Source organism: Bactrocera latifrons, unplaced genomic scaffold (genome assembly GCF_001853355.1).
Source record: "Bactrocera latifrons isolate USDA-ARS-PBARC rearing strain unplaced genomic scaffold, ASM185335v1 scaffold_55, whole genome shotgun sequence".
Lineage (NCBI taxonomy): Eukaryota > Metazoa > Arthropoda > Insecta > Diptera > Tephritidae > Bactrocera > Bactrocera latifrons.
Window position 1 is genome coordinate 1007918 of NW_017537212.1, and position 25711 is coordinate 1033628.

Sequence of the window (25711 nt, forward strand, 5' to 3'; positions counted from 1 at the left end):
TACCATTGTATAATATACCATACACGATTTGCCACATGTACCACACTCACTTTCCAAATCCAATGCCCCCAATGCCAAATTGCCACGATTATGTAACATTGAAGCACTCAAACTATCAGTGAACTCATCGAGTCCCCACGTGCTGGGAGGTATCGGTGAGCACGGCGAGCTGCGATTTCCATAACGTGTCAACGGTATATCAATCTCATCGAGCATTTTCATTTTCGTAGCAGTACGCAGAGCAGCCGACGAGTAGGGATATGAGGTGCTTGAACCCACGTCAATGAAGGGTGGGATATAAGAATTAGGTAGACCACTGGTAAGACCACTTAAACCACCAATGCCGGGACCAGCGCCCAATCCATACAACGAAGAAGCGCCCCCCACTCCGCTCAAACCCGACAAAGCAGTAGTGCCTAGCAGGGTACTCGTATCGAGCATATTACCCAAGGCGGGATGTGTCAGCGACGAGCCCAGTGGCGGCACTCCAACAGTGCCGGCACCACTTAGCCCCAGTGCAGAGTAACTGCTCGTACCGGTCGGTATGTTATGGGCATTCAACGACAAGATGGGCATGGTTGTGCTCTGTAAATTATACAGTTGTATTGTGCCACGCTATTTTATAATTTCATTTTCAATGTTTTCGTGTTATTTTGCGAGTTTTCGAAGTAATTCCGTTTTTATTTAGTGATTAATATATTATCAAGTAAATATTGTGTTTAGTTTAATTGGCATACAAATTTATGAGTTCAAAATTTACACAGTTATTTTGGTAAAGGTTAGTAGTATATGGTGTGGACACAGTACACAAAAACAGACACACACACAAATTGGGAGTCAAGAGTGAGAAAGAGAGAGCGCAAATATATAGAAACACAAAAAGAAAAAAGGAAAAACACCGCAGTTTTGTTTTTGATTGATAAATGACAGCGAGATATTCAGAAAAGGACAACATATGTATGTATTTAATTAGTTTATGTATAAAAGATTTTAAACAGGAAGTTTTTGATTACATTGACACAATACAGTTGAACGATGAGAGAATGGTTGGTGTATCACAGTTTAAATATTTTCAGTTATACGTTTATTTTAAACATTTATGTTAAAAAAGAAAGAATGAAAAAGACAACAGCACATATGAAAAAGGAAAGAGAAATGCAAAATTGTTCCTTTCAGTTACCGTTACTTCACTTTCAGTTAGAAGGAAATTTTATGACAAAATATTTACGTACGAGACGAGTATGTATATATGTATGTGTGAAACAATATATTTATTACACATACATAAGATCTAAATATGTCTGTATAAAATTGGTAATATAGATAGGATGCTGCTAAATACGATTATGTACGAATTAATGTACGAGAAATGTGAATATATACTTATGTATCTACTGATGTCCTTCTAGGTGAAGATCCATTATATATTCTGTAATATGAAATGTCGTCTCAGACGAAAACAAATGAACATACTCGTACACGGGTGAAGGATGAAGTTAGAATGTTTTAATGCGAGCGTAAACGAAAGTAATTCTCAACTCTTGTACGAGTAACTATGCAAGTGAATATGTATGTAATTTGAACGATATACTTAAGCGATTTCTGCTACAACATTTCTGCAGCAACTAATGAACAGAGCAAAGTGGGAGTAGAAAGAAACAAAGCTATTTGAACACATAAGCATATAAAAATACACTCATACCAAGTCCAGTCAAAATCAAAGGAAAAGCGTTATTCTCAATGTAATCATATGCAATGGATAACTGTATATATCTATATTACTTTTTTTTTCAACTTGCATACATAACACTCACAAGACTAAACATACATATGTACATACATAGGGTTTATTAAACAGAAAGTTAAAAATTGAAAGCTTTGAAGCCACGAGGTCGGCGTCGGCCCATACATATCTGATAATCACAATTTTATCGAATAGGTGGCACTTTAGCAGAGAAATAGCGAACAATTTTCTTTAATATTTGCAAGCATTTAGTGATAGGCGGTGTTGTGATCAAAATATTTGTAAAACACATAACTAAACGCCTCTTTAGGTCAATTTCTCAACACACCACAATGAGCAACATGAAATAACTCGTTGAGCTGCGCTGAAGTCGAACGTTATTAAAATAGTTTTAGTTTTAAACACACAACTTGGCGCAACCGCTTCAAAGTACAACCTCCAGTTATCTTGAGAGAAAGCAAATACCAAAAACACAAAAACAAAACCAGTATCTGACTGCTAAACTTCCTTGCCCGCTTTTTCTAAACCGTTACCCTTTAAAAACACCATAACAACAAGCATCCATAAAGTTCAAAACTAAATAATTAAGAATTCAGACCAGTCAACATGCAAATTGTTGAAAAGGTAAAGAAGTTTAATAAATGCGTACATTAATGAACGATATATGTAAACGTTGAACGTATAAAAACCGAAAAGTTAAAGACTCAGAAATACACACAATGACAAGTTCAACTTTTGATGCAGTGTCTGTGGTTGTTTTGTACATTGAATCTCCGTTTTATAGTTGCTTTCTTCCTTCCGAACTTAAAGTCTTAAAGCCACCTCCGAACGGCTGAAGTGTTTTTAAGATGGCTTGTCGTTATACTTTAGTGAACAGTATAAATAAAGAGGTTATGTAAAAATTAAGTATTAAACCCACCATAAGATCACTTATCATGATCATTTGTAAAAATAAGTCAATTGTGTGTATTTCTAAAGTACAATCATACAGACTGTTTATGAAAAATAATAAAATCTACGTTTTTATTTAATACGTTTTTAATTAATTAACTCTAACACTAAGTACTGCGTTTAAACATTTTTTGTAAAAACTTTTAAATGTTCAATAGTGCTTATTATAAAAAGGAAACATTCTTTAAGGGATTTAGAAATGAATCGTAAGATTTTCAAGAAAATAGATTGAAAGGGAATTTCACAAACATACGGAATTGGAATATGGCTTGTGAAAAAAATTGTAAAACGCAGGACTCATTCCCAAAATTAGAAAAAGTTACTCACTTGTTTGTGTTTTTTAAAAGAAATTAGTAAGCCATAAATTATATATGAAATTATTTTCAATAATGAAACTACTGCACAACAATAATACCACACATTTACTTCGAAAGCATGTAGTGATTTGAGCGATGGCAAAATTTTTAGCTTAAAAAATATATTTTTACGCATATGGAATTTTAAAAAGTGTTGCCATATTTCTTTGAGCATTAAAATTGAATCTCGTTCGTAAAAATGATATGTTGAAAGCTTTTGAAGCTTTTCGAATTAATTTTCGATACAAATTTATATTGAAAATCTAAGAAAATTCGTAAATTAGGTCGCTCAGTCAACAGTCATGCTTTCGCTGCAAATCTATTGGCATTTGACGTTTTACCAATAACTTTTGCATTTGCTTAATGCTCTCTTTCGCATAACAAGCGGATGAGTTRGTATTCAATACAAAATCAAACAATTAGAACGAAATTGCGAAATTCTTAGCGAAACCAATTCGAATTTGTTAGTACGATTGAATGTTATTCTGATTGAAATTGATTGTATTCGATAACGATTTGATTGATACATATGGATGTCAATAGTAGTTTTCGAATAAGTTACTAAGTGATTTCCTGATTTGTTTTTTTATTTTTGTAATTTGTGATTTGTTTCGTTCATTATTAAAAATAGTTTACCTGACTTAATGCTGATGGCATAGACTTCATCGTATGAATATTTACCGGCAATGGTGGAATGCCGCCAGCGATTCCACTTGTTCCGCTTAGCAGTTTCTCAACGGACGTGGGACCAGCGCCATAGGCGGACGCGGCCGTGTTCATCGATTGTATGGCATGACTGCTCAAACTCGACGGTATGCCGCCAATGGAGTTGGGCACCAGCGCTGATATAGATGAGAGGCCCATAACACCACCGCCGCCGCTGCCACCGCCTGGACCACTGCCGCCACTACCACCCCCACTAACGCCAACGCCAACACCAACACCGCCACTGCCTCCACTACCAACTAATGCGGCTGACATGGCGCTAGCGCCATTCGGCAGTGTGGAGGTAAGCGATGATGGTAGGCCACCAGCACCGGTGGTGGCTGCGGTACCATAGCTGCTGGTGAGCGCCGAACTACCGACGGCGGTGCCGCTTGTGCCGCCCAACACTGCGTAAATTTAAAATTGTTAAAGTTAGTAATTGCAAAAATTATACGCTAGTATACAATCCTTACTAACCTGCTCGCTTATAACGGTTCAACTCTTCTTCTAATTCTGAAATGTATAAGTTTTCATTATGATGTTGAATATATGCCGATATTACCATAGCTTACCGCTTTTTGATATGGTTTGAAATTCACTATTTGTGTTATTCAATATGGAACTTGTTGGCATCGAAGACATGCCCTTGGCCGATGTACGGGGTTGCTCCAGCTCGGCCAATACGCGATTATCCTGGAGAAAAAAAGCAAATTATTGCAAATGTAATACAAATTATATTTCAGCCACAAACACAATTGAGTAATTTTTAAATTCAAAAGGCTAATACTTAATTTCTCAATCGTGAGGTCCATCTTTGCTTTAAGGACATATTTGTTTTTAGAAACATTACTCTAAGAAGATTGCTAAGTTTTTCTACAAAGGCAATGCCCAAAAATTTGAGATTTCCACATTTCGCGTTATTTTTGAAGTAAAGAACGAACGGTTGATATTGTTTCCAAAACGCATATTGAATTTTTAGCGAATCAAAACTGAAAACATGCCTGTTATCTATAATTTCAAATCAAAAGATAAGTAAACTCTCATACGGATGAGCTCGTCGGGATGAATAAATCCATTTATCTCTTCATACGAAATCTTCTTAGAGGGGTCATTATGTAGATGATTGCTATGAAAATAGCTTTTTGCGCTATGCCATGGCCTGGCAGTTGCTCACCTGTTCAATTTTCGCCATAATTATATCGATTTCAGAGCCTTGATCCTGATGACTGATTGTCGGTGCCCACGTGACAGTGGAACTTGTGCCCGATATGGCGGCCGCTGAAGAAGCACTTGCGCTTGATGCTGAAATACCGCCATAGTTGCTTCGGTCGCTACCGCCTGATCGCGCAGCCTTCGCCTTCAATGCGGATGTTAATTCAATTTGCAATTCCTCGCAGCGTACATTTTCCAAAGCGACCTAAAATTGGTAGCGTTAAAATTGATTATATTGACTTAACCAACGCAAAAGATGAAATCAGCTTTAGAAAAATGTTTTCACTACAGTACGAGCTCGGCGCCCGTGCCGCGCCACAAATTTAATTAAACACTCTACCAACTCACTTTTTTCTCAAGTTCACGCGCGCGCGACTGCAGATTCTCAACAGCTTCTGTGTCCGGGCGACTGCTGCTCGACATATTGCGTATTTGTGCCAACGTTTCCTGTTACCAAGCCGAAATGAAAACGCAGCAAAAGAAGCAGTAATAGTTTATTAAAATCATAAATTTTGTTAAAGTTGTAATTTGCTTTTGACTTTATCGCTGATATTTACCTGGTGTGCACGCTCAATTTCAGTGCGGCGCATCTCCGCATCACGGAGCTGCAAACTCAATGAGTCCAACATGCCGTTGGGCGCTGATGACTGATGATGGTGTATGGACTCGTACGGCATTTTAAAGCGCTTCGCTTTTGCTTCAATGTTTTCAATGTAAATTTTTTTGATTAAACAATGAGCATTAGAAGACAAAATACGAGCAAACAAAGATATAATGTTTAATATAGAGGTGGATATTAAATTTTTCGTCCTAACGATTAGCTAATTTATATTTACTATGGCCAAATTCAATTAAGTGAAAATTAATGCTTGTTGTTTAATGACAACAAAGCCAAATATGTGAAAACTCATTTTGATTTCTTCGTAAAAAAATTTTAGGTTTCGAAAATATATATTCTATACATGAATGTAACTACATTTATACCATTCCACTCGAGATACCGAACATCACATAGGTTTTTATGAGGCAGCTTTATAGGGCTCTACTGCACTGAAACCAAGTCAGTTTACTGGTTCACAGATGCCAACCGCCGCGTACTTATATATTTAGAACTATGTGCAAATATTTCTCTTTCGTTTCCTTCGTTTTGTTTACTCCTTTATAACATCCAACAGCGGAGCCAAATTTTAAAATAATGGACAGCAACGCCTTTTATAGCAAGAACTAAAGCTAAAACTAAAGTGTTGAGCAGTAACCGCAGAGGGACAGAGGGCAGAAGCTTTTACATTGGATGGATTTTAGTGGACGCTTCAGGAAAGAAAAGGGTAAGCAATTGAAATATGAAGAAGGCAGCCGATGCGCGGATTTAAACGGACTGGCGGACTGTAGCCGCCGGTCCACTCTGCAAATGTAGATGTGAGTGAGGAAGTAGGTGGCTGAGAGTTGGAGCGCTTTTGTGCACGTGTAGTCGTAAGCAAACGAAATGGGGTCAAACATTTTTTGACAACGACACGTACGGGAGCTCTGGCACGCGCCAAGCCACAGTTGCAAAATACAAAAACATTAATACACTCGATGCTTGAACGAACAAGTGTAAAAACTAGTGTGTATGCTTCTAAAGAAGCAGCATGGAGTAAACAGCTGCTGCAACGGCAAGTGAACAGAGGAACTGCAGTCTGCCAGTGCTTGCGTGCATACATATATGTACAAATATGTATACATTTTACGCATTGTCCATATACAGTACATGATGCATATGTAAATATGTATGTAAGCATTTGCAGATGTTTTACTTGAATACACACACATTTGTGGATTTTCACGCGCACTTTCCGCTATCTTCAGATGCTTTTGAACTTTGAACTTTGGGTTAATTGCTTTGCTGACCGTGTTTTTAAGCAGCCAACGGTAAGGCGAAGCGGAAACGCTGATATGAGTGGAAGACGGCCACAGCCGGAAAGTATGTACCATCATCGAATGCACGCAACCTACTCACGACAGGCAAGCAGCCAAATTAGCACCAGTGATCGTCCATCAAACGACTCAATAACTTTCGTTCACTATCGAAACAGCTGCCAAAATACAATTCTGAATTGCGTCAAATCATGGGGCACCCCAACATCAAGCTTTTTTGTGTATTCAGCCTTTTGCAGATGGTTTAAAATGGTTTGGTGACTAACGAGATGCCACATGCCGGTCTAACTGGATGTTTTCCATGATTTGATCGGTATTCGTCGTCACAGATCTTTCGCCGGCTACCCTATCCATGGTGTCCCTTTCTAATGCTCTGAATCATCGAAACCATTCCTCCGCAGTTCGAAGTGATATAGTACCATCCTCCAAAACACCATTCATCTCACGGAACGTTCCTCTAGCAGATTTGCCTTTAACGTAGAAATACTTTAAAATAGCGCGAATTTCTTCGTTAGTGAACTCCATGTTAACACGTCTATATCTGTTGAAAACAATACCCAAACTAATCATGTATATTGTCGTTTTGTAGGTTAAATCAAGACCTTTCAAAGATGTATAGCATTGCTAACATTGCTAACTGACTTAACTTGTTGTGCAAATGCATCTATAACTGATTTAGTCGACTCAAAATCCATTAATTTACTATGGTTAGAGTTATTCGCAAATGCTTTCACACGCATAGGACTTATCGATATACATGCAACATTTTTGTGCACTACAGCTTTGTACTAGGTTTCATTCGCTCAGTACACATATATTAATCGTTTTATGTACAACCGTATTATGATCTCTTCTCGAATTCACCTTGGTGAAATTAAATTACATTTCATTCTCTCTAGTTTATTGAATTTCGGTATGCCATTTATAAAGTTGTTTTCCCCGTTTACTGGATACATTGACAGCAAATATGATTAAGCGGGTTTGAAAGCTGCTGAATTGCGGTGGCGTATGAGTAACTTTCAGGTCTGTGCAAATGTACAATATGTGTGCCCTTGTGCTTTATTGCAATTTGAGGTTGCCTGGCACTTTTGAACCTTAACCCACTGTCATCGAGAATATAATTTTAATTAAACTAAACTTTTAGTTTTTATTTAAACGAAAAGTTTAACATATGATTTCGAATCCATAAAAATATCAGAACACAGTCAATAGCTCCTTAAATTATTAAAGAAACTAAATTTTCCTCTTGTATTTAAAAACAAGTAAGAAAGTATTTAGTCGCTCTAGACGAATTTGGTTGTTGTAGCTTTTATGGTTTAGGAGATATGTGCGGTAAACGTGTTATAAACGGGGTTCTGCCATGTCCATTTGTTCAAGAAATCAATCCCACAGGTGCCGCATACTACTGCGATCCCCTGTGTCAAATTCTTCTTCTTCTTTATTATTGGCGTAGAAAGTCGTCGGCGCCAGTCGTTTCTTCTTTTCACAACGTGGCGCTAACTGCAGATTACAAGAGAAACCAGATCCTTCTCCACCTGGTCTTTTCAATAGAGTGGAGGTCTTCCTCTTCCTCTGCTTCCCCCGGCGGATACTGCGTCGAATACTTTCAGAGCTGGAGTATTTTCGCCCATTCACTGTCACGCCACTGTCTTTTGATTCGCTGAACTATGTCAATGTCGTCGTATATCTCATACATCTCATCGTTCCATGGAATGCGATATTCGCCGTGGAGAACCTTTGTCTCGAAAACTCGCAACATCGACTTATCAGATATTTTCATCGTCAATGCCGCTGCACCATATTGCAAGACGGGAATAATGAGTGATCTATAGAGTTTTGTTTTGGTTCGTCGAGAGAGGACTTTACTTATCAATTGCTTACGTAGTCCGAAGTAGCACATGTTGGCAAGAGATATTTTGCGTTGGATTTCGAGGCTGACGTTGTTGTTGATGTCAAATTACTATTCTATATCTTATGTAATTTAGTTCTTTATAAGCTTTCGTTTAATGGCGTTCTGCGAACTCGTTCTCATTTTTGTGAAAAAGGAACATGTGTACCAAGTTTTATTAAGATATCTTAATTTTTACACGGGCGAACGGACAGACGGACATTCACTGGGATTTCAACTCGTCTAGTCACCCTTATCATACTTATATACATACCCTATACAACCCTATATCGATTGTTTTGTGGTGATACAAATAACTGTTAGGTGAACAAAACTATTATATACTGTAGCAACATGCTGAAAGAGTATAAAAACAAGAATGCATACATATTTTTAAGAACTTTGAGAACTCTAACTCAAGATAAAGACTTATTTTCTCTTAAATATTAAAGGTGAACAGCTTGCTTAACTGTAAAATAAATGATGTACCGGTAAACCCTTTTAACTTGTACAAAACTCAATAACGAAAGAATGAATCTCGAATCGCTTAAACTTGTATTCCGAAATAATTATAAGTAGTTTTATCCACCCCTCTACCTCAATTATTCTCCAAACAAAAACTCAAGCTCTCGAATAGCAAATAAAGTACGGAAAAAAGCGCTAGTACAACAAACTCACACCTCCACATATAATTACATACTGTAACGAAACTCAATGACCCTGCTCAATGTGGGCGATGTGAGAATCTATCTAATAGTCAAAGAAAATTTAAGCTATAGTTTAGAGCATTGAGATATGAAAACTCATTCTCATGTCAATGTCGTATACCCAATGATATCGCTCGCGACTGAAAGGCGACAATACAGTATGAATGGAAAGATGGAACAACAAGATACTAGTGGCACTACTTAGTAGATTGGGAGGGAAAAGCAGAAACTGAAATAAAGTTATTCCGGCGTCGATTGGCATAATGAGCTGGAACATAAAGCGAAAAAGTTATGTTTTTAGTGCGTAAAGTAGCAAGAACATGAACCAAAAAGAAAATGGTTAGAATATATAATACCCGCTCTAAGAAAATAAATAAATGTGTTTTTTTCTTTATCATGCTTGTTCTCTGCTAGTTGCTGTGTTGACTCATTGAAGCACCACCAAACAAATTTAGGTGGCCTTTAGACCGCATCTTTTATAATTTTCATGGAAGCAAATTCTCATCATAGATACAATTGTACACATTACATTTACCAAGATTTGTGAATGAATGTGTTTTGTTCGATATATATATATTTTTTTTTTTTGATTCTTGACAATATACGTGTATAAGTAGTATTATATAAATAGTTCATGCACCCCGCAAAGCACTCGCACATTCACATAGAAACATATGCAACGTACTTTGTTTTGCTAGCAAACACTCATATGCTGCGTCACACACTTAAATGCCACACACTACCTTATACATATATAAACAGTATGTGCATATTTTTGGCTGCTACTTGTACGCAGTGAACAGTTGGTAGTTGACAACAAACCATCGCTCCGGTTAGTCACTTATACGCCCAGCATGCAAAATTACACACTTATTCTATTGGTCACTCATACGCCCCGCACAATATCTCTCGCGCTACTGACAAAAAACAGCACCGAAAACACACACATTCTCACATTCGTGGTCGACGCTAGTTTGTCTAGACGGTGGCGCAATTAAATGAAATTCCATATTTGTTCCCATAAAGGCAAGCGTGAGCGTAAAACGGCTGTTGTTTGACTTCGTATGGACCAACATCACGAGGAGTAATAAAATGGAAATTATGAACTTTATGATTGCTTGACTGTGCCAATTCCGGGTGGCTTCTATATTCAATTCATTTCACACTGCTTGGTTTAACGAATGACCAATTAAAATGTGAAGCAAAAGCGCGTTCTGCATATGTTCGTAACAAAAGTGTGCGCTTATTCGCTTTTTGCTTGAGTTTGAATAATTTAAAAAGAAGCACACGTGAAATGATTGAGTAAGTTGTTGTCATGTAGTGGACTTTGCATATGTTAAATATTATGGCCGCTCTTTTATTAATTGTATGCCAAAGTGTTTAAATGAGTTGCATTAGGTTATTATAAATCACTAACATGTAACTCAAATATGGTTAACTGACAATTACAAAATGATATTAGATCTTTGAACTAACAATGGCTAAAACAATATCCCTTCCAGTGATCACTCCGCTATAAACGAATATGTCATATAATATAGTGCGATAACTGTATCATCAACAAAAATCTACAGGTTTTAAAAAATTGGAAAAATTGTCACTGATTTGTCACATATCGGCAGTACCTATTACAGTCTAGAGTATAGTAATAACTAAACAGACTTCTCGCAGAATTTCAATAAGACCAAATAGATAGAAAAGTCAAACTATTTGCAATACGCATACTCACATACCCACAGTTTCACATAACTAATAGATAAGTGCAAAAATACACGGACTGGCATTATAAGTGGAATGTTCGCCCACTACTATTTATAAATACTATTTATAGGTGTAGGTGTGTTAATATGCTTTCCCGGATGGGGTATTCATGCTCGATGCATTCACCATCTACTTACTCTAGCCTGTTAAGAATGCCCACGACTTCACCAATACATACGCATATAAGTATATATGCTGAAGTTTCAAGATGCATAATGAAGTGAAGTTAGAGGCAAAGAAAGATAAATCAATGAGAAGAGCTTGACATTTTTACTTTTAATTTAGTGTCACGATCAGACATCAGCTGCACCGCGCAGCCATGGAAGGCATTCATTCATGCAGCCGCTTAACAGACACAATCGCAGGCAATTCATCGAAACATACATACATGCATTTACGTTGATACAAATGTAGTTGTGAGTACATACACCGATTAAACTATTATCTTCTCAGTGGCATACAGATACCAATACTCATACAGATTGGAAATGTATGAATCAGTAAAGGTGCAAACACGGTTTGCTAAATCATGCAATCAGCCACCTACATCCCACAACACCAGTAACAAAATCAAACAGAAAAAAACTGAAACGCACAAATGGTCCCGCTGCAGCAAAGGAGGCGAGCATTGTGAAAGCAGCAGTCACGAATTCACAAGATACACACACGAAAAATTTGCATTGATAAACGGCCAAAACCATCAACACTAAAATTTTATTATTTAGCCAGTTGACATTTTAAAAGTTAATCATTTTATTAAGGATAATTTGGAACTTACACTTTTCTTATTAATTTTAATATAACTTCGTCAATTTACCTTCTGCGTTTGGTATTAATATATATTTACAAAAATAATTCACTTCCTTGTTACTTTCGCGCAAATGATACACTGTTCTTTATAAAACTAAGTGATTTTCTGAAGATATAACGGTTTTCATTTTTTTTACAGGAAAAAATTACGCGGATGTCATGCGATAAACAAATTTAGACGTCCTCTTGCTCAGCCAAACACTCGCGAGATGATGACGAAAATTCGCACGCATAGTCACATATGCACAAACACTTGTGTACATGCACAAATATCAACGAATGTCAACGTCAGAGGAACGAAGTTGGTGTCGTTATGTTTATACGAATACCAAAAGGACTTTCTGCGTAAATTTATATGTTTCAGTATTTACATATAAAGAAATTCGTTTGCAAACGCATGTTACATATTGATATGATGCGTGTGTGTGTGTAAGGCAAATAGTCGTACGTTTTAACGTATGCAGCCGAGCAGCGCACGAGCTAAAGAGTCGCCTCTGGCCACTAGTTGCTGCTTACACATATTGCTGCAATGTGACAATTGTGAACGAATAACTGAGAAAAAGCCCAAACCCAACGAGTTTCTCTAAATTATATACATGAACGAGTGAAATACAAGTAAAAGTAACGAATAAGTACAACAAGAGTTGTACAAAGGGGTAAAACGAACGTGTATAGAAAGGTTATGCGAGCGAAGGTATAGAAACATTAACTTATTAAGCGAAGAGATTTGTATTCAGCAATGAGTTATTTTCAATAGACTAAAGGTGTATATTAACAGCAATATCAAAGAAAATCGAAAGCAATGAAAACTTCTTATTGAAGCGGAAGAATGTGATAGTTGAAACTAAGAGTGGCAAGAGCACGTTTTCAATATATAAGATAAGAGAAATTACATGCATACATATGTATGTACGCATGTAACTAAAGGTTTAATAATTACAATAAAATTATATTCTAATGGAACATATGCATTAGCAGTAGAGCTTACCTAACGCAATGATGCAAAGATTTGTACTAAACATAAACACGCTTTATAAAGATATTTGAGTTAGTTTGGTTAAATGACGAAACGAGGTGTGAATTAATTTAAATCTTCATTCAAATGTTTTGATTTATCAATTAAAACGATTTTTTAATGATCTAAAGAGTTTTCAAACACATGACTACATAATAGTACACCCATTTTAATCATCAATCTCTGAAACGAGAATATTTTAATCTCTTAAAATTGTATTGAGTTCTCAGTGTGCTTGCCTTACTCCTATTGGGGACGATTGCAGCGAGTAAGAAATGCGCATGTCAGCAGATACAACGAGGGTAAGAAATAAAATAACTGTAACAGAAACTAAAAAACGCAAAAACAAAATGAGTAAACATCAAAAAAAATGTGGGTGAGATAGTTAATCAAAAGTGACAGCTGTCTCTGAGCCATGGTGATGGTCAGTGGGACGATATGGGTGTTCGTGTGACGTAAGAGAAATGTTAGCAAGTATTACAAAGGATGCGTGAGTTCCTGCACTGAGAATGCACATACATACATATTTGGTAGTTTGGTAGTAGGTGTAATGGAAGCACCTCTTTGTTATGTACTCGCACAAATATTCAAGAAACCGCAAGCGAATATACTCCTACATACGAATATACAGGAGCCTCGCTGTCAAGCCGTCTAATCTTGACCTAATAGACTTATTTTTGTATAATTGCTTAATCGGTTAGCATTTAATCCAGCATTCCGGACGTTAATTACTCGACCATTTCATACTTTTACCAACACCATTACAGTCAATATTATTGCAATAAACAATATATTTATTTAAAGTGTATAGTAAATTCTATATATTATCAAGAAACTAATACATCATTCTTTGAAACAATTATTTACTAAATTATTAAAAAGGGATATAATCAGGCCTTAGAAAATATTTAAATATTTTCAGACAGCAGTATTGTCATACGGTTATTTCCATTTTACTTTTAATATGAAGAGGAGATTTACCATAAAGCTTTCGATATGACCCTATATGATCCTTTGAAAAATGTTTATATCAAATTCCGCCAATATTTGAAAGGAAAACCATCTTTGGATAAAGAGCGTATATTTTGAGACGGGAAAAATGTCAAAAAGTCGGAACTCGTGAAATATATTAAATAACAAACAAGTGTTGAGGGGAAGATTTGATTATAATTTGACTAATTTTTCATGGTTTTTATTTTCGAATAATTTCATAATAACACCGCAAATTTCCTTTTTTTCAAGACATTCTGGAGGTAGGTTTATGGTTCAATATTTTATGCATGAAAAAATTACCCTATATTGTCAAAAGTATGCTCTATAATTTACCAAAGGTGCGAATAAAATTACTCAACCCATATTTAAGAAATAGATTCGCAGAAAGTAGTTTTCACCTTGAAACCCTAACGCTTCCCTTAATGCATAAATAGTATTATATATAAGTATATATACATATATATGAAGCTACTATTAATCAATTTGCATTCAGATACCTCCTCATTTAGTGCCCACTAAATAGCTTAACCTGTAAAATAACCAGCTTAAGATTACAAAGAGGCAAGTGAAACTACTAGGAAGTTCAAGCACGTCCATGTGCAGGTGAAGGTAAATATAGCAATGGAAAATGTGGGAGGAAAACATAGTCATCTTAAAGTAAAGGCGAAAGCGGATGGCAAACTGTTTGCTAAATTACATATATTTTTATCTTGTAAGTATGAAGTAGTTGTCTGCTTCATAGAAAATATCTTCAACTTTTCGCGTATCTCATGTTCTATGTTTCCCATTTAATTGATAGGTAACAACAGAGGTTTTTATTATTAAAGCAAATTTAACACTGTAATACCTGTCAATAGGGCTGCGCAGCTCAGCTAAAAAATGCCAATTATATCCAGCTGAAGAGGGAGGAACATCACAGCTCAGTGCTGGACTGTGACTGTGGCTTTGCTTGCACTTGGGCGCACCGAGGGCGTTCAAGCGGAATTAACTTCAGCAACTACTCCATGTGATACCGAAAGCAACAACAACATTAAACACAAAACGAGCAGGAACATTGCTATTAGCGGTGCAAGCCACGACCTGCTACTGCAACAGCCACATCTGTAATGTATTGGCCACACTTGCAAAGTGCCCATCTCGAAGCCAACGTCGGCTATACTTAGATATCGGAAACAATCCATTCTGGTTTCGTTAGACGTTCACGTCAGTATAGTATAGAGTACTGCCTAGATACTTTATGTTTTCTATGAATGCACACGTTCCCCACATAAATTTACATACTTCAACAGATTTAAATAAGCTTAAGCATATTGATTTAGACTGTGGACAGGTCTATTCACACATACATTTCTGGTACAAGTATTACAATTTTAATTATTAGTACGTTCAGAAAAGCATCAAAAGCAAAGACCTTTTCTGTAATAACTTGTTTAACAAACATCGAAAGTAAGCCTTTTTACAACAATAGAAAACTGCATAGATAAAATAATTATACATATTTTCTTCCAAATATAACGTTTTGATTAAAACTTTTAGGAAAACATTGTGAGCCCCATCATTTTGACGCCAAATTTATTAAAACCAATCATTCAATGTCCTGTACTGGTTTAATTTACTTCTCAGTATTGTGCAATGGCCACTTTGTCTTTGAAAAAGTGTGGACCACTTGGTCCACTCCGGTCATGAATTCAACAGCCGTATTGCAATACAATCTAGAAATAAATTTTTATGATCTGCTTTACACATTTGCTGCCCTGTCTGCTCATTGACACAATTCTTAAAACGCCATGAGCACCGTAGCAAAATATCCGCCGTCACGTGTTTATTTAAGTATTTTTCCTTCAGCTTTGCTTCTCTAAAACCAAATTTTTATTTGCTGTTGTGCTGTCCTTCTCATTCCTTTCTTATTTGACACTTATATAATATTTTGATGGTTCTACCTTTTTTTCTCCCTGCTCTATGCCATTGTCTTTGTGATTTTACGTTATTCGATGCAACGTGTTGTAATTAGTATTCTTCCCCATTGAAATGCCCTGTGTAAACGTGCCGTTTTAACTGTATCCACTCAACTCTCCGTGTGGGGACGTTAATGCAAACAGCACGGACAAACATTGGAAGGGACGCGAGATGTGTAGTTGTAAAAAAATACTAGAAGAGATTTCTCATGGTACCAATTTACGCAGAAAACGCATGTGTTCCTTCTTAATGAAGCACCTACGTATGTACCATGCAGGAAGAGGCAATATGAAGTTTCGGTATGATTCACTATCGGTAATTTATTTCAAAACAAAGAATAAACCAGCAATGACAAAATTGACAAAGAAACAATAGCATATGTAAGTATATGTATGCCAGAATTCAAAAAACTACTACCTTAAACAAGAGTGAAGTAAAATCTCGACCGATATAAAATATGAAAATTACAAAAGCACGAGATCCATGTGCCTTAAAAAATCGTCACATAAAACATATACATTTGGAAATCAGCGGTCATAGACGTGACGTACATAAGCTAGCAAATAGTTCTGGCCTGCCTTCTATTCAAAATTATTATACCTATAGGGATGATTTCTTTCCGCCAGATGCTGACCCACTTTTTGCTTTGTATGTGAACATATACTTCAAGCCATTCAATCACAAATATAATTAAATGTTAAACTTTTATGAAATCTGTAGATGGCGATTATCTCTTCGTATACTTCCCTTCCGACTTTTTAGTACCGCTTCCCCTTTACTTGTCCTATTTGCTTATTCCATTTCACGTGCCTCTCCATGCGTCTGCTCACACCCTTTATCTTATCCACATTTCAGCTCCAAAATAAATATCAACAACAATGTGACCTATTAAGCATATAGTTCTCATCATCTGCTTGCTCCTCAGTTGACGTTGCTGCCGTCGACGTCGACACCACCGGCGACCGTTTTTGCCTTGGCACTGTCACAATTCCTTCGATTATACGGAGTAGTTGATGTGCATACTGAACGCCTCTAGTTGTCATTCGTTCAACTATCTGACAGTTTCTATTGTCAAGTGGGTAAGTAATAGAATACACACCAACTGGGGACACCAACAGTCCACTCGCTTCAAGAAATGAAGAGAAAGGGCTGAGGGGAAATACACAATGCGAAATGGATTGAATGATTTGCTGCGATAGTGTGTCTGCATACACATACATATTTGTTGTTACTATTGTTAGCATTACTCTTGCAGTCTTTGTGATTATTCACATCGAAAATATTTTATACTTAGCGCTTACGTCGGATTTGCCGCAAGTGTAACCACAAACTGTTCACACTTCAATGCAACCGTAGAATATGAATGACCTCACATACAGTTACCTGACAGTCGAGCTTTTAAAGGGCAAAGGACTATTTAGTTCAGCGCTCTTTTGGCACTAGAGTAAAAAATAGTAGAGTAAAACACAACTATTAACCTAATTTCTCGACAGATCCGGTTGGCGAGGTAATTGTTCATAAATATATGTATATATATAACTAATGCACATATAAAATGAGGTAACGGAAGACTATCTGCAAGTAGGACCAACAATAAAATAAGGAAGAAACTGTGTAAAACTCATATAATTTATGAAAGGAGCAAAATCAGTTGATCACTCCAAATTGATAATAATACTGTATACCGTTGTATGTTAAGTGATACCTAACCCAAATACTTAGTGATCTTTCCGAATACTGTTTAACATCAGCAAAAATCTAATTTATTATGTTATTAACAGAGCTTCTTTGCGTTGTCCCACAAATGCAAAGCCTTTCCAGTCGCATTCTGTCATCAAACGCTTGATAGTGGATAGCTTCTGGTTCAGAAACATGGAAATTATTTAGCGTAATTTCAAGGAAAATTCCGAGCTTTGTTTGAACTCAATGGCATGGTGTAAAATATTCCACTGCTCCAAACAAATATATACCCCCATCCCCAAATGCAAGCAGAAAATGTTCCCTAATCTACTCTATTGTGTACTGGAAGGGTTAACAGCGAATTATGCATAAAGGCATTGGTGAGGCAGGCACAAAGCTTCAAATTAAAAATATTTTCTATTAATACAATGCCGCGAATAAACACAAACACAAACGGGCAACGGAATTAGTGTAATCCTCTGGTGTAAGGATTAATGCAAAACGAGAGCGACGAGCTTGAAAACGACAATTTAACATTGAGATAATTTGTGAATATTACATGCAACGATTCTCGATACTCGTCACTAATATGTATATACTGCATGGTCTGTTTTTAAAATATAAGTTATTTCGACTTGTACTTTGCTCTAGTTTCGACAAAATATTGTACTTAAATATTATTTCTTCAATGTACTTTATATCTTACATAGTTGTAATCTTTATAACCGAGTTGCATTCAATTGATAATTAAATTCATAATGCATTTCAAACTAAATAATTATAAAACGGCGTAAACGAGTATAATAAAAGTAGTTAAAAACTCATATTAAATCACTCGGAAGTGCTATCTTGACATGATAAAATACCCAGAGACAAAACCACACAAGCATGCCACTATAAATGCTTAGTTCAACATAAACTGCTTAACTCGCTGTCACGCTTTCATATGAGGGTAGTTTCGGAACCTACTTCACTTGCCCACTATTTAACACCCCCTCAACCATGCTACACTCACACCTATTCATATTCTCATTTATGCTCACGCTTTTTAGCTGTTAACTTAACAGAGCAGATACCAACTAACTGGATGCGGGAGGGAGAGCACTTGGCGTATGAGTATCGCAAGAACAGCGAGTTGAGAACGCCAAAACAGTTGCAATGCGTTCAATGAGAAAAAAGCCAACACTTTTGTGTCAGATAGGAAAACTAAAATCATTGTCGTAATCGTGTCTCTAAAACGATTTACAAGCTTTCGGCCTTACGAGCTAGTCAGAGATAACAACGTCCATGCTTTTACATTCATACATATGTAAGTGAGTATGCGCTTGTGTATGTACAAGTATGTGTCATGCATATGTATGTGCTTTCAGTTGAGCACAGGAATGGGCGCAAGGGAAGATATGCACACAATTATTGCCCTGAATGAACACAAAGTTTAAATTTTTGGTTTTCTCTCCTAATTTGCTTTTTCATTTCATAATTCGAGGAGTTCGGGACAATTTGCTTGCAACACTCGCTACTTTATTAAGGCCAATACGCACGCCAACATTTGTTACAGTAACAAAGCAAATAAAAAATATTAAATAATTTGTTGCGAGTTCGGTACGCCGCGAAACGACGTCCAATAGAATAGAGAGGGGTAAATTTTCGATAAATGCTATAATTTAACATTGATATGCTGATGTGTGAATGGACTTACATTTTTACGACTTTGCGGTTGTTACGTTTTGCTTTTTTTTTAGTTATATATATTGTGGTTGTTATTGCTGGTCCTTTTGTTCTGTTGCCGTAAATTCGGTTGATGTTTTTGTTGTTGCCCCATCCGTTGCTGGTCGTATGAAATCATTTATGCGATTTGCTTTAACAAGCAGCAATATATTACACCAGGACCAATACTATAACGGCGAAGCCGATGGTGTACGAGCGCTTGCAATGATAAAATGTGATTGCGAGCGTGTTGGCCTGTGTGATTGTGTGAGCTTGCGAACGTCAACGCAATCAAGTAGAATGCCTTTGCCGTCGCTTACGTGCTTATCATCCAGCTGCACGGCTCCTTGCGCTCTCGTTTGCTTGGATGTACAATATGTGCTTGTATTTGTCCCTCTTTAAAATGTGCCACCTGCTGACCCTTCACTTCCACTTCCTGCACGTTAGCGTGTGGATATGCTTTTTTGGCGTTGGAAAGTTTAAACCTCCTTCGCACCCACTCCTAACATACTTGCACGTTTGCACTATTATTATTATTATTATTATTTGTTCCTTTATTACAATTATACACGAATGAGTGGTACTCCAAATTAGAACATATGTACATACGTACATACATATGTATGTATGTAATTTTTTTCGCTATTTTATTATATGTACTTCGTGGATTTGTGGTGCTAATTTGACTCCTTTACATTTGCATTTCGGAGGAATATAGATATTTTTCATAAATGCATTTCAATGGGTATAAATACAGATATATATAAATATATGTTTTACAATTTTCACACCTTCTTTGAATACGTATCTATGTATTTATTCATTCAGAGCTAATAACTCATATTTCTATAATATTTTTCCACGTTAATCGTCAACATCGTCGGATACTTATTTTTACGCAATTGCTACACTTTTCTTCTAACTAAATAATTTTTTACACTTCTAACCCATTTCATTCAATATTTTGCATGAAGCACATTTTTAGCACATTTTCACTCGCGCAACCATGAAAGCAGCATTGTGACCGATATTTATTCAACTTCGTGCCAGCAGTTTTCTGTATAGCCTCTGCTAGCGCTCCGCTGGTGCTCCAACGACGCTCCACATCTTTTGCTGTTACGCCTACTGCTACGCTGGATTGCGGAGTTCAGGGGTGACTTTGTAGTATAGAGCGATTTTTTCTGCCTGCGGATTTTCCTCTATTGCATCTTCTGTCGTTTTGCCTCTGCTTCATTTGCTTTTATTTTTTATGTTAGCTTATTAAACTGATATTAATTATAAAGCTTCACTTTTTATATGTACACAAATATTTACACTTTTGTTTTAAAGCTAAACTCTTTCTGAACCTAACACCAAGATTGCTATTTCTTAATGCGAAAATTCCGAAAAGTGGGTCATCATCCTCGGTCGCTTGGTAGTGGTGGTTTTCGATTTTCGTGCTTCGTACGTAACGGTCGAGTTGATTTTGGCTTTGGCTTTCAGCAACGAGTAGCTAAAATCGACTGACACAACTTTTCTGCGTGCTAGCGCAATGCTGTAGTGATTATGTGGTACTCGACTCGTTTCTTCTATGCGCGAGGAATCGATTTTTGTTAACAGCAACAATACAATAACAGATCAACATACCTTTGTCTCTGTATTTACAACTCTTAAAAGCTTTGTTTTCGTAATATATTAGCAGTTAAGGGCACCCCCATAAGACAAAAGCTCATATGCCCCCCTACATGTTGCACTGACTCTCTGGCCATAGTGTTAATCTCGCAGAATGTACAACCAATATCATGCATAAATCTTAGCATTTCATGAGCTGCAATTCACTGTGTTTCATATTAATGATTTTTATAAACCATATTTTAGTAGTTAAGTTTTTAAAACGTACTTTTTTCTATTTGAGCGAATTAGTCTAAATGATAACAGTTAAGCGCAATTATACAATACAGTACCTTCACTACTTAATTTTTTTTCTCTATAGAATTTTACTAAAAATTTATATTTCATAGGATTTTTTGTTAATCCGGAAATAACATATGTTTACTTTAGGGTTTACTGAGTATGACAGTTTCTTACGCTCAAGGTGTTTTTTATGTGGATAAAGGTATTTTAAGCACATGATACTAGTACCACAGTAAAAATAGAGAGAGAGAGCGAAATATGTACATATATATCTAACTCTTTGTTTACACGGTTTCTTTTTACATTGGATTTGAAGTTACACGGTTGAGAGAAGAAAACAAAACAAATTGTAAAAAATTTTTATCTAGTTTTCAAATTCACTGTCGTGTAATTATACATATATAGAGTATATTTATATAAAATATTGCTTAATTAAAGTGTCTAAAGTTTATTAGCTCGTAATATTTTATCAATTGTTCGTTCTAATTGATAGATTTTAACATTTCTGACCTTAATAAGTGAAAAAGGTATTCTATCTACAAATTTTTAGTAAAGCTTTAAATATAAAATGTTTGTCCTTACTACAGTTAACAAAATGTCCAAAATTTCAAAGGTTCGTAAAAGGCAAGCCATTTCTTTGGAAGTAAAATTAATATTCTTGAACTGTCTGGCAAGAGGTGAAGGTTCAACATCTGCTGGCAAGGATTTTGTCTTAAACGAAGCTACATTAAGAACAATGAGAATAAAATAAGGAAATCTGTCGAAAGTCACCATTAGATAATTTGATGGATATCTCCAGTGGTGATACCGACTTTAGACCAATTCGTAGCAAACAATTGCGCTTATTATCAAGTAGCGACAATTATTCGTAACTATGTCAATATTTTTTATTTATTTCTACATTATAATTGTATTATAATTTTTCTGTTCTTTATTCTGGATTAACAGATTTCTTTTGTTTTTTGCTTGCTCTACCAATTTTTCACCGTATTTGAATTATGTATTTTAAGTTTTAATGTTCAGTAAAATGCCCTATGAACATACAATTTGTATGCATATCTGAAATTATATAGTTTTCAACATTTTTTACACGGTTTTTCGAAGTAAATATAGTTTTTTATTTCATCTTACACGGTCTTCAGATGACATGGATGACATGGAACGGATCCCCCATTTTACCATAGGAAACGCCTCTTTTTTGTACACGGTTTTTTTTTTTTACACGGATTTCCAAGGAACGCATCTAACGTGTAAAAAAGAGTTGGGTGTACATACATACATATGTATTAGTCCTATTAAAATTATTCGAATAACCTGAAAGCCGATTATTATAATATCTTGTTCGCATGAAAAGTAACCGATAATAATATACGACTGGTCTTAACTTAGCGACAACTTGAATACTTGTTCTCTTGCGATAATTTGAATAAATGAAAATTATATGTAGAAAAAAATTTTAGAAGCTGATGTGCTGAACACAATGCTCGCGATAGACTGCAGCAGCACGACAGCGAACTGAAAATGGCGTTGTGAATCCTACTACATGAACAAAACAACGCAGTTCGTAGTGAATTTCGTTCAAAATGATATTTTTTATGCAAAAAATACGTAAATAGATAAATTTATTCGTTTCAAATTATCAATTGTTATTACAAATGATGTAACAGAGCTATTTTATGCTTTTATTTGTAAAATAACGTCAGGTTTGTTAGAGCTTTGAATAATTTTACATTTTACATATTAATGGCATCACCACCACTCTTACTCATCTCTATACTATCAACTCTACTATCGTTGGCAAATATAATATATTGAAGTGAGCGAGAACGACAACTGTCGGCCTTCAGTCGTGTAGTCTGCAGCTGTCAAAATAGGTCTGTCCCTTAGAACGTGGATATTTGAATATTTGACAGACTGCAAACGACATCTGTAAAATATTAAAATACACACGTTCTTATGGACAGAGTTATTGTTATGCCTTCTTACGAATGTTCATGTAGTAGGATTCACAACGCCATTTTCAGTTTGTCGCGTGCATTGTGTTCGGCACATTACTATTCATATAGTCGACCACGAAAGGTTAGCCGGGTAGTCGAAAGTGAGCGGTTAATCGAATAGTCAGCGACTATCGGGATGCTGCACATCGAAGATTATCGAATATTATTCAAATAGTATCTGGTTAATCCGGTTATTCGATTAGTTATAATATTTATATATATTATATTAAACTATGTATTCGTTAGGGAATTAAAATACTTTTGTGTGTATATACATTTATTGCGTTCAAATTATTCTTTCAATTTATTCATATACCATATTATATCAATAATTTAATAGGTTTTGGATTTATATAATGGAATACTTTAAATTACTTTTGCTGCTGAAATAAAGATAAAATTCCACTAATGTATATTTTAGTTTTCTATTCGCATTTACTTTTTACTGTCAACATTATTTGATTCGTTTGCCGTATCAGATAAAGTGCACTTATGAATACTGCATTCGATCTGAAATTGAGAAAAATACTTGTTTTAATTAAAAAAAAAAAAAGATAACACAAAATTTTATATATTGCCACATAAAACGTTTCATTACGAAAAAAAAAACTAACAGCACACTCAATAAATTATAAGAGATACACTTACAAGAAATCCTTCAAAAATCATTAAATAAAAAAAGGTATTTTGGATAATTATATTTTTTTGAGGGTGAGATTAATTTTCAAAAGATAATTACTAATTTAATGAGCGTATAGGAATATTTATTATTCCCGATACTTCATCAGCTATGATTTTTCAAAAACTCTGATGAATATTAAATTTATAACTCAACTTATTATTGAATCTGGTAGTTTCTCTTGACAACATGACTTATCACGTAGTGTAGTATGTCCGAATTTCTTATTGTTAATGGCAATGACATCAATTAATTTTATGATAAGATTTTCAAACATCATATTAAGTGCGATAAGCATAAGTACAGTATTAAAATTCCATACCTTTAAATAATTTTTAGAATTTACTTTTTAGATATTTATATATGAGCATGTCTGTTGTAATATTATGATTAAATTTTATTAAAAATCTATCAATATACTCACTGTCCCTCTTTGAAATATTCCTTAAGCGTTGTGCTAAATTTTTTGGAATATTTTACAAATTCCTTTTTACGTTGCTCAACCGCTTGTTTTCCTGTGACTCCTGGTATAAAGGATCCGATTTCATTAACCACATCCAATAGCTTTTTTATGGCGCTCGCAATTTCCCTATGTAATATAAAAAATTATAATTATTAAAACTACACAGGTATTATATTTCATATGCACTTAATGGTCTCCAAGAAGGCTTTACGATCGGTTATCTCTTCGGGTATACGACTTAATATGACTTTAAGAGCAACCGATTTTCGGTTTAGCTCTTGGAATGGTTCTTCAGTACGAGTAAGACGATATTCGTGTACTGCAATGTAAGTATGATTTGATAGAATATTTTCTAAACATTTTTATGTTTATAATTTATCTTACAATCCGACTCGGCTATATTTCCTTGCAAGCGAAGTACTGCTTCATTTAAATTAACATTTAGTTCAGCACGACGTATAATGGCCGCCACGAGATCATAACATAAACCTGGGTTATTTTGCTCACATTTCATTATGGCTGAACGCAGAGACTGTGCTGCCCCAACATCTCGACGCTCCAACTACAAGCAAAAATATTAATTCAATAATGCAACACAGCTAAATGCTGTTTTAATAATCTTCAACTTTATTTGGCGAGCACACAAACCTTTGCAATGATGGGCCTCAACAATACTGGAAAAATTAGAGAAGATGTTGGTGTTTCACCACCCATTGTCATTTTTTCAGCTACTTTCTGCTCTTTGATCGCTTACTCCTTCAGTTTATTTTTATTTCTCAAAAATTTACACTGCTCTATTATTAATTAACTTATGGAAATGGAATTTGAATACGAAAGAACAAAAATTCAGATAAAAATAAAAGCAGTCATGAGAAATACCAATAAAATTAGCAGTCGAATAGGTGAAAACGCATACAAAATACATGAAAGTTTGACGTTTAGCCAGCAACAATAAAAGATGTGTTTAGTAATCAAAATCGGGGTGGATGAAAGTGATTAAAGTGTGTAAAGCGAATAACGCTGTTAGTTGTTATAACATTAAACATTTTCTCCATCCCGTCTTTTTTTCTGTACGGAATTACTCAATCACGTATACTCTAAATTAAAGTCATTCATTATTAAATCTTTTTTATTACACCTGATACCATATTTTCCGTCAGCTGGCGTTCATGTAACTAATAGGCACAAGATGGGGCAAACTACAAATTGACAACAGAGAACGTATAATTATAACTCGGTTCACTCATCATCAAAAGTGGTGAAATCCTCTAATAGGATTT

The 25711-nt window shown here is 35.5% G+C and overlaps 2 protein-coding genes across 9 annotated transcripts in view; both read right to left on the reverse strand.

Annotated features, from left to right (window-relative positions):
- LOC108974408 (peripheral-type benzodiazepine receptor-associated protein 1) overlaps nt 1-20886 on the reverse strand; it is a 42390-nt gene extending 21504 nt beyond the window's left edge. For 5 of the 8 annotated variants that reach the window (XM_018942220.1, XM_018942216.1, XM_018942215.1 and 2 more), the window contains exons 1-8: nt 19392-20886; nt 5526-5665; nt 5317-5415; nt 4931-5173; nt 4329-4449; nt 4234-4269; nt 3688-4163; nt 51-615 (exon numbers count right to left, since the gene is read on the reverse strand). In XM_018942220.1, coding sequence (XP_018797765.1) covers nt 51-615; nt 3688-4163; nt 4234-4269; nt 4329-4449; nt 4931-5173; nt 5317-5415; nt 5526-5645 — 1660 coding nt within the window. In that variant the 5' untranslated portion in view covers nt 5646-5665; nt 19392-20886. The remainder of the gene's footprint in view (nt 1-50; nt 616-3687; nt 4164-4233; nt 4270-4328; nt 4450-4930; nt 5174-5316; nt 5416-5525; nt 5666-19391) is intronic. The other 3 variants (XM_018942219.1, XM_018942218.1, XM_018942217.1) reach the window with 3 other exon arrangements.
- Nucleotides 20887-23561: 2675 nt separating this feature from the next.
- Nucleotides 23562-25348, reverse strand: LOC108974356 (programmed cell death protein 10). The gene is made up of 5 exons (XM_018942118.1): nt 25080-25348; nt 24816-24993; nt 24618-24750; nt 24393-24557; nt 23562-23799 (listed from the first exon to the last, which is right to left on the reverse strand). The coding sequence occupies exons 1-5, from the start codon at nt 25149-25151 to the stop codon at nt 23715-23717; spliced, it is 633 nt and encodes a 210-aa protein (XP_018797663.1). The 5' UTR covers nt 25152-25348; the 3' UTR covers nt 23562-23714.
- Between the last annotated feature and the right edge of the window lie 363 nt (nt 25349-25711).

Coding starts and splice junctions, on each gene's coding strand:
- LOC108974356 (XM_018942118.1), bottom strand. CDS start 25,151: ATGACAATGGGTGGTGAAACACCAACATCTTCTCTAATTTTTCCAGTA. Junction 24,994..25,079: donor TGAGGCCCATCATTGCAAAG/GTTTGTGTGCTC, acceptor TTTTGCTTGTAG/TTGGAGCGTCGAGATGTTGG. Junction 24,751..24,815: donor AAATATAGCCGAGTCGGATT/GTAAGATAAATT, acceptor CTTACATTGCAG/TACACGAATATCGTCTTACT.